Genomic DNA, 13,146 nt, shown 5'->3' with positions numbered 1-13,146 from the left:
CTGTCTGTAAAATGGGACAATAAATATTAAATAAACATTCCTGGCTCGATCAAAAAAATGGTCCCAATTAAATGGAACAATTAATGTGAGGCTCCTGGCCTTCAGGTCAGACTCTGTTAATTAGAAGGCCCATAGCTGTCTGTCTCTCCAGTATTTTCTTTCCAAGTGTGTCCAGCAGAATGCCTCTAGAAGCTCACAAACAGGGTATCCTTGGTCCCCAACACCTGATAATGAGGCATATACTGCCTTTTGGCATAAAAGTTTCATTTAACTGTCATAGGTAATGACTACGAACTCCATGATTTTGTGTAATCCTTTTATTAAAGCCATCTAAGACAGTGGCTTTCACCAAATCTCATGGTACTTTAAGAACATCATCTTTCATAGTAATGTGATGCTGGACAGAGAAGCCCAGATGTCAAACTATTGAAGAGTACTGACGATTTCACTGCAAAGGTCAGGCAGGGAAGCAATTATGAGGTTGCAGAATGTGGACTGGACTGAACAGTAGAAGTTGTATCAACTCCTCCTCCTCCTCTGCAGTGTACTGAATTATACTATTTTATATTAATCGGTTGTACAGAAAGAAGCATGTTCAAACATAGTGTTTATATTTACCAACTACATTAAATATATTTACAATTACTCATTCTGTGCCAATAAATGACTGTATTACAGCAGGCTTGAGGGCATACGTTGTCTTATCATGTAATAATCACATGCCTAGGTGGTTAATAATATTTGCTATTGGCCTAGTGCCTAGCAAGAAAGCATGATATGTGATTTGTGTGGGCATAGGAGTCATGTCCTGGCGTGTTACATTGCTTTTTTGCTTTTTTTGAAGTCCTGTTTGCAGCTTTAATTTTGCTGTCATTGGTGATGGCATCCCTGTCTTTTTATTGGCTAGAATCCTAAGAGAAATAGAAAGGAGGAAAAAAGAGGAGGGGGAGAGGAGGAAAGAAAGATAAAATATTTATGACTTAATATGTTTAAAGCCTGGAATAAATGCATAGTAAGATTGATTCAATAATCCCCCAGGGAGGCAAAGCCTTGATCTAATGGCTTTAGATTGGATCATATTCTTTATATATGTCCTTCCTCTTTGCGGAAAAATGGTTTGTTGTTCATCAGTAAGTTCTTTTTAATTAACTTGACAACCCTGAAGACCGAGTGCTCCTTTCAAATCATTCACTCAGGGGGGTACATCTGAATGCAGGCAAAGAATTTGGAGGCCTACTTCTTACTGAAGCGATAAACCTGGTTTCGGACTAGGGTGGTCACATGGGGTTTCTGAAAATGATAAATGGATAGGCAATTCTGTTCTCCTCCCGATTCCTAGGTTTGTTCACCATCAGCCTTCTTTCTTACTAGTGCAATATACTTATCTACAATATACTCACTTGTGCAATATACTTAAATCAACTATTTGTGTCAGAGCCCAGTTGAGTAAACAGAAAAGACAGTGGTGTCAGTACTTAAGGTGATTCATTTCAGATCTCTGAATGGTATAACCCAAGATATCAAACATATCTTGAACAAGAAAAAAGTTGGTTTAGTGGAGACATCTCAAAGTGGAAAATGAGGCCACATCGCCATTCTCTTGGACAACCCAAAAGCAATAAGAGTAGAAAATTCAAGGTATGGGGCAGTAACAAGCTGAATATTCAACAAGATGGGGCAGGATATTTGACAACATGTTATTCCTAAAGGGCATCATTTGCAACCTCGATTCAGGCAAGCTGTTCCATCAATGAAACCAGGAGGGTGATTCACCTTCTACCCCTCACCCCCCTGTGCACCCTCAAAATCTGTTCTGGAGGGGTGGAAAACCCACAGAGTGGATTTTCAGGCAGCGTGGAAGGATGCAGTGGGGAAGAGAGAGGGAGAAAAGTCCCATTGCTCACTACTGGACTTCCACTAGCACAACATTGGATTTATCCCTCAGCCTCTCCCACCTCCAATCAACCAGTCCAAACTTTCAACCAATCAGAATACCTTCAGCTGATCTCACACATGACCCCAAGCTCCAGTTGAGAAGCAGATAGGAAGTGATAGAAATCTCCCTATACCATAGACTACAGATGTGTCATCAACATAGTAAATACCTCCCAATCTACTGAAACCTATTTAAAGAAAAGCATGGCAATGAAATCTACCCCAACTGGAATTCAGGAGGAAATGCAGGGTTGAGGCAGAATTAATTCTGCATTGAATTTTGGCACCATCCACTACTGTTGAGTTCCAGCTCTGGGCTAGAAACAACATGCAAAGAAAGACCTGAGGATGTCCCTGGGCCATGTTAGACCTCACTTCCCAGCTCAGTGTGGTGTTGATGATGCCATTGACTCTGTGCTACACTGGAACCCTCCCAACAAGCAGGACAAGGCCTCCCACTAGCTTCCAGAGCCTAGATTGAATTTTAACATCCATTTTGGATTTCCCAAGCCATTCCAGAGTTTTTGAGCAGACCATCATTAGCTTATTCCAAGATGCACCAATTCTTTCTGCAGTGGAAACCAACAATTCCTCTTCTTTGTAAACGCAACAAAGAGAATATTGTTCAATATTGGTCTGCCATCAAGAATAGCTTCATCATATGGCACTTTACAGATATCATTTCAGCAAAGAATAATGATTTCTTTAGGGTGCTACTGTCAAAGTGCTATTCCACAATTGTTTGGTGCAGGCAGATGTATCATTTCTCACTGCATGTGCCCCAAATATTCAATAGCTTGGAAAACCTGAGTCAATGAAGTGATAAGAAAAGATGTCTGGAGTAGCTGTATTGATGGCTGGAATCAGCACCAATGTACATTCCCAAAGCAATCCATCAGTCATTGACAAAGCAGCCATCAAAGTCAATGGTCATCTTCCCCATAACTCAGAATTCTAGCTGCATCTTTGGGAACAGAACTATTTAATTGGCCTGCCACATAATGGGGCCTAAGATAGGAGATTTGTTCCCTCAGATTAAAAACGCCTCTTCAGAATGTTCCAATCCATATTTTTCTTCATGTTACTTTTATTAAATAGCTGAGATAAGAAAATACTATTATCCATGGGTGGTGGGTTTTTTTACATAAAGAACACTTTAACAGAATACCTTTTCGGTCTGACTTAAATTGGTTTCTGAAAATAGTAGCTTAGGTTTCTTAATGTGAATATATATATATATATATATATATATATATATATATTCTGAAAGAAATAAAACACCCTGTTCTGTGTCTATTTGTCATCTATAATTTAGATTATAATAGTTTAAATCCAGTAATTTAAACAGCTGTTTGATAAAGTATCAAAAATGGCAGCTATTAGGTGACGTATCTTCTGGCATTTTTCTGGCTGTGATTGCTTTTTCCCCTCTCTCTTTTTTTGCCCAATTATTAGTATGTCTTATTGAAAGAGATAATTGAGCCATTGACTTGGGAAATCCAAGTCTGGATATAAAATGCAAAATATTTGCAAATTGTCTGATTTCCCTTTGTAATTTTCTTTTTTGATGCAGTTTATCCAGATATGATAACATGGGAGGGAGCTGACTGTTACGTACAGCAAAGTGGAAGAGATCACCAAGATAAATCTAGATAAGAATGAGTATAGTTGGAGAGCAGTTAGAAATGAGACATTGCAGGCTTTAAAATCACCTGTTGTAACTTAAAAGGATAATCTCATTTAATTCCTCTCTAATTCTTTCTGATTTTTTATGAACAGACTAACACTGCAACTTGCTGCACCTTATTTCTCTCCCAACACTAAGGATATATCTTACTGTAGCGCAAACATGGTTTAGGGAACTTATGCATATTCATCATTTATAGACTGTAGGAAGACCACACCAATTTGCTGATGATCACTCCATATTCTCTGGAGACATAAATGTACTCTGTTGCCCTTTTGCACTGTCATTCCATGTTTTGCTTTGATGGGAGCATGAGTAAATGAAAGGCTTGGTATTGATTTCTGTACAGATGTTATTAATTTCCATGTCCATTGTCCTTGGAATGGTGGTTACTGATGCACAGAAGTTGATATTGCAATATTCCTTGATGAACGGAAGATGCACTAATCTTACACGGCAACCTTTTATCTCTTGAGTGTGTGGGTTCAAAGCTGAGTCAGGTCACCAATGAAATGAGTTCTGTTGCCTTGCTGTCATCTTAATGGACTTTTGTTTGCATCACATGCCATCATATACTGTAGTGGGATTGACTAGCTCTGCCCACAGGAAGCTAAGAACTAGCAGCATCAGCACAGAATAAAAGATCAAACTTGTACTTTCTCGCAAAAAAGATGTTTAGTTTAAACATAATGAAAAAGAACTATGTGCTGCTGAATGGATCCATTTGTGTAGCAATATGGCTTGTTGTCGCCAGGTTCTCCTTTTAAAAAAAATGTAATCAAGAAACAATTTCCTAATTTTGTACTATATCTGCACAGAGTAATTTTAATGCCCCTACATATACAATATATAATCTCATGGCACTTGTATCCCTTTCTCCCCACCATGCATTTTACAGCAATTTATAATAATAAATATAAAACTATTAAAATCGCAGCAACCATCATACATTTTAAAACAAAGCAGCAATTATTGTGAACCACATAAAATAAATACTTGATCCAAGAGCATGTTGAAATAAGGAGGTGTAGGCTTTGCTCTTGAGTGGAATGGATCAAGAAAATCAGCTATACCCAGCAAGATCCGGAGTTGTAAAGCAAATGTCTGCTTCAATGCTTTGTCCAGAAAGGGTAGGATGAAATATTGCCACCATCTTTGCTTGTTGGACAGCTTGTTTGTTTCCAGCAAATATCTAATATTTATTATTAATAATGGATTAATTGTTGTAAACCGCCCAGAGAGCTTCGGCTGTGGGGCGGTATATAAATGTAATAAAATAAATAAATAAATAAATAAATAAATAAATAAATAATTTAATACAAGAATGGAATGTTCCCTCTGACAGGGAAGCATTTGTAATAATACACTTGTTAAAATTGCTGCATTTGTCAAGTGTGTGTGTGTGTGTGTGTGTATAAGAATATGGCCCTCTTGCTTGAACCCAACTTTGAATAAGGCTGAATTAGAGTCTGAGAGAATTTGTTATTGTTGGGAGGGCAGGAGGGTTGTCGATGCCAAACGTAATCCTGATCATCTCTGATACTATCAAGTGGCCATTAGTTGCATCGCTAAAGCAGCCAATGGGTGTAATTTTCTCCAGGATCCAGCTAGAACTAGTTAGTGTGTGTCTCTCCACACAGCAAGTTCAAGCTGCTAAGTTGTTTGGTTGATATCTATTGTTCAGGAGTAAAGAAGGTTCTCAAAGGCTGTAGCTAGACCTAAGGTTTATCCCAGGATCATCCTGAGTTTGTCCCTGCCTGAGTGCTGGATGCCCTGTGTGGCATTTAGGCCATAGCTAAACCTAAGGTTTATCCCTGGATCATCCAGGGGTCAAACCTGTTCATCTAGGTGACACACAGGGGATCCAGTGCTCAGGCAGGGGCAAACCCTGGATGATCCCAGGATAAACCTTAGGTCTAGCTGTGGCCTAAGATGAACAGGTTTGACCCCAGGGTAATCCTGGGATAAACCTTAGGTCTAGCTACGGCCAAAGTTACCCTGACTCCTGCTGTTTCTTGGCCTTCGAGTAGGCATCTCTCACACAGAGAACTCTCCACTAAACCTATAGAACTAAACTAGGAAATATTACAATCGCTAATATCACAGCAGTATTACATTCACCGAACCCAAAGTACTCAAAATAAGCCAGACAGAGTAGCTTTCTGGGCGGTTTACAAAAATCAACAGGCTGGTGTGCATTGCTATCTGAGGGTGTATTATCCTGAAACATATTACAGCCATGGGATCATCCTGCAGTTGGGGTCCTAGAACAGGATGCCTTGTACAAGCTTTTACCCCTTACAGTTTTACAGCTAGCCTGGGTGTTCTAATGGCCAAGACCATTAGTGGGCAGCGGCTTTTATATGAGACCATGTTCTTTGTCTTTAGTCATGCCATAATGATTGGGACCACTGTGTGACTGCAGAAGTCTTGATCAGAAGGTGTCTCTAGCCATCAGGTTAAGTGTAATGACCTTGCCCACTTGTTAAGATCTGTGTCTGAAAGCAGCAACAGATGCTAGAATAGTAGCTCAACAAAAGAAATGTAGATATGTACGTTCCCTTCCTATTTCCTGTGGGCATGCAATACCATGAAAATGCATACACACTCCCTAGCAGCCCAGCTAGACCATCTACTTTTTAGCCTCCCTATATCCAGAAGTATGTGAATCGTTACCGCTTGAAGTGTGTGTGGAGGATGTCTCTTTGAGCTTTCAGGAATTGAATCCTATTAAGTCAAGAGATTATAAGAGTAAGATTTTTAAGTGAACCATGCATTTCTCCAGCACAATTCCCATCCGTTTCAACCGTGTCCTCAAAAGAGAACTCCCAGTGGATTGTGCCCATGTTAACAGCATTGAATTAATGCTCCTCACCACTATGGCATACATAGGGACTGTTTTACTCCTGAATTATCGTATGCATTGTTGACAGGAAGCAGGGTTGTTGGTGTTTTTTTTTAAAAAAAGCAAAACAAGCTTTTTGTTGAGTTTTTGACAGCACATCACTCTTGAAGTAATAAGTTGGTTTCATTAATGGCTTACATTTACAGAGTTTCTTCACTGCCGATGCAATTGTCATGCAATACCATTTTCAGGTCTCATTACAATCATTGGGAGTGCTAGAGAGGAGGAGGAGGAGGAGACAGGGTATTAGAATTTTAAAACAGAGTCCATTCAGTGACACAGTGAGTGACAGGAAAGGAAAACGGCATGAACTAATCCCATCTTCAGTCATGACAAACAATGAGCAGAAGTAAAACTAGTGCCTTAGCTTTTTAGTATAACAGTGTTTTCTTTTTAAAAATGTCCAGTTAGTTGTGAATAGGTTACTGGTTGTGAGCTGGCATCCCATGTTAACAACAATAATACCACTGAAATTAGGGAAATAAAGACAGACATGAAACCCTTAAAAGATAGAGACTCTCACTTCAGCATAGTGGATTTTCTAGCTTGTTCAGCTGCAGATGTAGTGCACTAGAATCCTGAAGAACAATGCTAATTAGTATTCCATTAAAAAGGAAGAAATCTTGCTGAGACCTGGAGTCGCATCCCGACAGTCGAAGTGAAACATGGCTCACTAATGTAGCCTTAATTCTTTTTATTTTGCAGAGACAGCAAGCTGACCATGTTGCTCCGGGAGTCCCTTGGGAACATGAACTGCCGTACCACCATGATAGCTCACATTTCGGCAGCTGCAGGGAACTATGCTGAAACACTTTCTACCATCCAGATTGCATCCAGGGTCTTAAGAATGAAGAAAAAGAAAACTAAGGTAAGGGTAGGGGGAAAACTCTTGTTGTCTTTCAATGAAAAGAGCAGAGTAGACAGCGATCTTACATAAATAGAGGGGGCCTTAAAGTGCAGCTTCTAACAAGATCAATATTCAGAATTTCTGAACGGGGGAAACCATGCTTAGTGTTAGATGGATTCTTTTCTTGTTTATCACAGTTATAGATACAGAAGGGAGTTCAAATTCTTATGTTGCTTTCTTAGGATATCTCTGGCATTGAATCCTGGTTCAAATTCAGGCTGATATAATTTAGTATAATCATTTTCATTAGCAACCTATTGTTGAATGTAAGCTGAGATCAATTAACAAATTCCACAAATATTACTGCACAAGTCTCTGTTCACGGAGTGAAATCTCTGCAACAGAACATCATGCTATTTCCCCCCATTATTCCTCCAACAAGTACAAACTTCTTTAAAAACAACAACCAATAGTAGTTGATGTGGTCAGGATGGTGCTACTAATTCAATCAATGAATTCGAATATACTGTAATCTTTTATCCTGCGAATGAGAATGAAAGGCGAGAGGTTTGGTGTTCTGATCTGAACACAGTATAATTTTTTGGAGAAGTTCACATTTCTGAGATGAAGGGAGATACCAAGAAATCATGGTCATAGCCCTTATTGGCCCCGCTTCTCAATGTTCAGTTCTGATAAAATCAAACCCTCACACATCTTTACAGCAAAAACATTTGATCAACTAAAATATAGAAACAATAACAGCTATCTGCGTAAACTGAAATTTAAAAAATAATAACGCAGTATAGCCTGGTTCAGACAACATGCTAACTTTTAGCAGTTAGATATATGGGGCAGGGCTTTTATAGTGTTGGCAACCACGTGCGGAAGTCCCTCCTAATGAGGCTTGCCATGCTCCAACAGTTTCTTCTGGCAGGTGATGTCCTTTTTATTTATACATTTTCTCACCTTAAGCAGATAATAGGCTATACCCTATTACTCACCTATAGTCACTTATATAGGAGGAAGCGTAATTGAACTCATATGTAGGTTCCCTCTGTTAGTTTCTTATTTTTATTGTCTTAGTAATTTAATTTCATTCATTTCATTTCATTTATTGCATTTTTATACCGCCCAATAGCCGAAGCTCTGTGGGCGGTTTACAAAAGTTAGAACTACAACAATATTTAACAATATACTAATCAGCAACATCACAATAATACTCAAAAATATACTAAATACAAGTTCACAGCAAAACAAACCAGATAAAAACCGCCCAGAGAGCTTCGGCTATTGGGCGGTATAAAAATGTAATAAATAAATAAATAAAATAAATAAATAAAAAGATAAAAAGAAAAGAAAGCTTGGTTGGAACAGCGTTTCTCCCCCTGAAGCAGCGCCTCTCTTCAGCTCCAGCCTTGCTTTTAAACCTCCAGGTGGGGGGGAGGGGAGCAGGTGGAATAGCAAACCCTTGGTGGAACAGTGTTTCTCCCCCCGAAGCAGTAATTGTTGTTACTTCATTTTTTTCCAAGAAATTAGAGCATCTCTAGCTGACATTGTTGCCTGACTACATTAGTACCTAATGTGCAAGTATGAAGACTATACTATTGAGGAACAGTGTGGCCAAGTGGATAGAGAATTGGAGCTGGATCTGAGAGACTTGCATTTAAGTCCTGATCTGTGAAGAGCCATGTTGTTTTGGGCAAGTCGCTCTTGCCCAGTCTCAATTCTTCATCTGAAAACTGGAAAGAATATTGGCAAATGCCATAAAAAACCTTTCAAATATAGCATGTTTGGAATAAGTCAGTATCCCTTCACTTTAGAACTCAATTTTATTCACTGTGATGTTACCATGATCAGGCAGAGTGATATAGTAGTTGCTCCACATGGAGTTGCTTAAAATGCCAAAGTGTTCTTGTATAGCAGCTTACTGTGTGGAATTGGACATTTTCTCCATTGCACCACAATCCATAACTCCAAGGTTCTGAGTGATGTGGAGAAAATCACCAGATCCTTGTGGCAATCTACTGCATGTTGAATGAGACATTCAGCTAAGCAGTCACCACACACGTCACTGCTTATGTGTGTGCATCAGGTCTGGCTTTCAGTTCCTTGGAAGGGATTGCTTGAAATTCCAACATTTTATCTTTCTTCCCATTCATAGTACACATCAAGCTCTTCTGGAGGAGAAAGCTCTTGTGAAGAAGGGAGAATGCGGCGGCCGACTCAGTTGAGACCTTTCCATTCTCGGAATGTTGTTGATCCAGACTTCCCTATTCTTCACTTGTCAAGTGACCCCGATTATTCTTCTAGCAGTGAACAGTCATGCGACACTGTCATTTACGTTGGTCCCAATGGTACAGCCCTCTCGGACAAAGAGCTGACAGACAACGAAGGCCCCCCTGATTTTGTCCCCATAGTTCCTGCCCTTCAGAAAGCCAAAAATGAAGGCAAGCTGGAGGAAATGAGCGAAACAGACCCCAGCACCTCTGAGAGAGACTGCTTGAAGTGCAATACATTTGCGGAGCTCCAGGAGAGGTTAGATTGCATTGACGGCAGTGAGGAGACAGACAAATTTCCTTTTGAAGAACTGCCTGTTCAGTTTAGCTCTGACCAAGTGACTAAGTGCCCTTTGTCAGGCCAAGTGGCAGAGCACAGTGATGTGTCAGAGCCAGGCGGGGATGAGGGCCTGGCGGACTGCCAGGAGCTGGATAAAGATGTCAAGGAAAACGTAAATGCAACAACCAGCAAAATTCAGGGAAACCATTCCCCCGTTCACACTGGAATGCTTAATGAGGTTTCCACTCCTCCATCCCCTAGGAGTGTCACAGGCAGCCCTAGCAGCCAGATGAACTGTTCCCAGCAGTCCCACTGTACAGACCTGCAAAGCAGCCGAGAAAGTCTTAACACCTGTGGCTTTGTAGAAAGCAAGCCCCGGCCCATGGGTTCACCACGACTTGGTATTGCAAGCCTTTCCAAGACATCTGAGTATAAACCACCAACCTCTCCTTCTCAGCGGTGCAAAGTTTACACCCAGAAGGGAGTATTGCCCAACCCCGCACCTCCACCATCCTCACTAAGCAAGGATTCAGGGATGGTGTCCAGTGAGTCCCTGATGCAGCCAGAGATCTGCACCCCTCCCATTGGAATGAGCCCTCAGATCATGAAAAAGTCACTGTCTTCCAGCAGTGGTGATTATGGAGAGACTATTGACAATGTAGAGCAGCAGCAACCATCTCTTTCTCCCGAGGCGAAGAAGGAGATTTTGAGCACCACCATGGTCACAGTACAGCAGCCATTAGAGCTGAATGGCGAGGATGAGCTGGTCTTCACCCTGGTTGAAGAGCTGACCATTAGCGGGGTTTTGGAGAATGGACGGCCAACGAGTATAATCAGCTTTAACAGTGATTGTTCTGTGCAAGCTTTGGCCTCTGGCTCTAGGCCAGTCAGCATTATTAGCAGTATTAGTGAAGATCTTGAATGCTATGCCAGTACAGCTCCTGTATCTGAGGTCAGCATCACCCAGTTTCTGCCTCTTCCAAAAATGGGACTGGGGGACAAAGCCGAAGAGGCTGAAAGCAGGCGCTCATCTATTAGCTCCTGGCTGAGTGAAATGAGTACCGGAAGTGATGGTGAACAGTCATGCCACAGTTTCATTGCGCAAGCCTGCTATGGCCATGGGGAAGCCATGGCAGAAGGTCCTGCTTCTGAGCTTGCAAGGGTTGTACAGAATAGTAGTGTGGGTTGTATAGATGACAAGCAAAAGCCAGCAACTGAGGATATATTTGTACTGCCAGAGGTGGTTGACGAAAGTATTAATAAAGTGTCACCCATCAAAGGTTGTAAAATATCTGCCCTGGGAAAGACAACAGTCACAATATCAAACACAGCAAGTCTAAGCAGTTGTGAAGGTTTCATGCCAATGAAGACCAATATTACTGTCTATCCATGTATTGCTGTTAATCCCTTTAAGGCACAGGAGACGCATGAGGGTATTTCAGTGGTAGCATCACCAGCAAAAAAAATCCATTCTCAAGAAATGAAGGAATCCAGTATAAGGAAAGAGATCAAATTTGATGATCCTTGGCTAAAGAGGGAAGACAGCGTGAAAAAAGAAAACTTTGGTCCTAAGTCAGAAGCCATATCTGAGCAAAATAAGAAGCAGAAGTTGGCAGACAGGTTTAGTAGTAGTAGCGGAGAGACTTCTAGCTCCCCAGGAACTGAAAGCCTGAAGAGGGTTGTAGATGGGTGTGAAATGGGACTGCCTTGTTCTGCAACTCACAGTCCAGTTCATTCTACCGAGAGCTTAAAAAATGGCAGCCTCACAAGAAGCTTCCAGAAAGCCAACAAGCTGGAAGACCTGGATGCAGTTTCATATCATTATGTTGAGGAGAACAATGTCATTGGTTCTCCTGTTTTGTCGCAGACTTCAAAAGCTAGCCTGGAAAGAAGGATTGCTTCTCCTAAGCACTGTGTTCTCACACGTCCAAAGGGGACACCACCATTGCCTCCTGTCAGAAAATCTAGCCTTGATCAGAAGAACAGGGCCAGCCCTCAGCACAGTGCTTGCAGTAGCAGCACCAGCAGCCCCTCAAACCAGCCAGTACCTTTTCTAGCTGGTTTTCCTGATGAGCTGAATGGGAAACAAAAGGGTTCCAGTATGGAGAGCGCTAACAATAGTAGCAGTAAATTGTTCAGTGCCAAACTTGAACAGCTGGCTAGCAGAACCAATTCCCTGGGAAGGTCTACTGGGAGCCATTACGAGTGCCTGTCATTGGAAAGGGCAGAGAGTCTGTCATCTGTCAGCTCCAAGATGAGTCCTGGCAAAGACACTACAATGCCCAGAGCTGGGAGAAGTCTCAACCGCACCGTCATGTCCTCACCAACTAACTGTGGTGTTTCTCAGTCTGCCGGTGCCTCGCCAAAGGCCAGTCAGTCAAAGATCTCTGCAGTGAGTAAGCTCCTTTTGGCAAGCCCAAAGGCTCGGAGCCTGGCTGCCTCAACCACCAAAACACTTAGCTTTTCTACAAAGTCCCTTCCTCAGTCTGTGGGACAGAGTTCAAATTTGCCTCCAAATGGAAAGAATATGTCCTGGTCCACGCAGTCTCTCAGCAGGAACAGGAGCTCTGGCCTTTCTTCAAAACTGCCCCTCAGAGCTGTCAATGGGAGGATTTCAGAGCTGCTTCAGGGGAGTGCAGGCACGAGAGGACTGCAGTTGCGCAGGAATTCGGACACAGATGACCGTGGTGGCGTTCATGGAGATGAGAAGTCACCAGTTCACCTGCTGCCATCGCCTTACAGCAAGATCACTCCACCCAGGAAGCCTCACCGCTGTAGCAGTGGCCACGGAAGTGACAACAGCAGCGTCCTGAGCGGGGAACTGCCACCTGCCATGGGGAAAACAGCCCTCTTCTACCACAGTGGAGGAAGCAGTGGGTATGAGAGCATGATGAGAGACAGTGAAGCAACAGGAAGTGCGTCCTCAGCCCAAGACTCTATGAGCGAGAACAGCAGCTCAGCCAGTGGGAGGTGCCGAAGTCTCAAAAACCCAAAGAAGCGTTCAAATCCAGGTATGTCCTTGGCTGTTCATGTTGAAAATAACGTTTGGAAGGTGAGCCAGCCTTCAGCGTAAGCTAGATTTGCCCAGGGCAGCAGAATTCTCTTCTTTGGAGAATGAAAATATGTGAGAGAATACATATATGTCAGTGAAATGCCTACATGGCCCAGAGTGAAATTGAACAAAGACAACAAAGGCTCATCTACAACATGCAGGAT

The 13,146-nt window shown here is 41.9% G+C and overlaps 1 protein-coding gene across 3 annotated transcripts in view; it reads left to right on the top strand.

Annotated features, from left to right (window-relative positions):
- Positions 1-13,146, top strand: part of KIF26B (kinesin family member 26B) — a 323,532-nt gene that overhangs the window by 287,541 nt on the left and 22,845 nt on the right. For all 3 annotated transcript variants that reach the window (XM_063124311.1, XM_063124310.1, XM_063124312.1), the window contains 2 exons: positions 7,233-7,395; positions 9,536-12,941. In XM_063124311.1, the coding sequence (XP_062980381.1) occupies positions 7,233-7,395; positions 9,536-12,941 (3,569 nt within the window). The remainder of the gene's footprint in view (positions 1-7,232; positions 7,396-9,535; positions 12,942-13,146) is intronic.

The sequence above is a fragment of the Elgaria multicarinata genome, chromosome 4 (assembly GCF_023053635.1).
Source record: "Elgaria multicarinata webbii isolate HBS135686 ecotype San Diego chromosome 4, rElgMul1.1.pri, whole genome shotgun sequence".
Lineage (NCBI taxonomy): Eukaryota > Metazoa > Chordata > Lepidosauria > Squamata > Anguidae > Elgaria > Elgaria multicarinata.
This window is presented reverse-complemented; position numbering and strand designations above follow the sequence as displayed.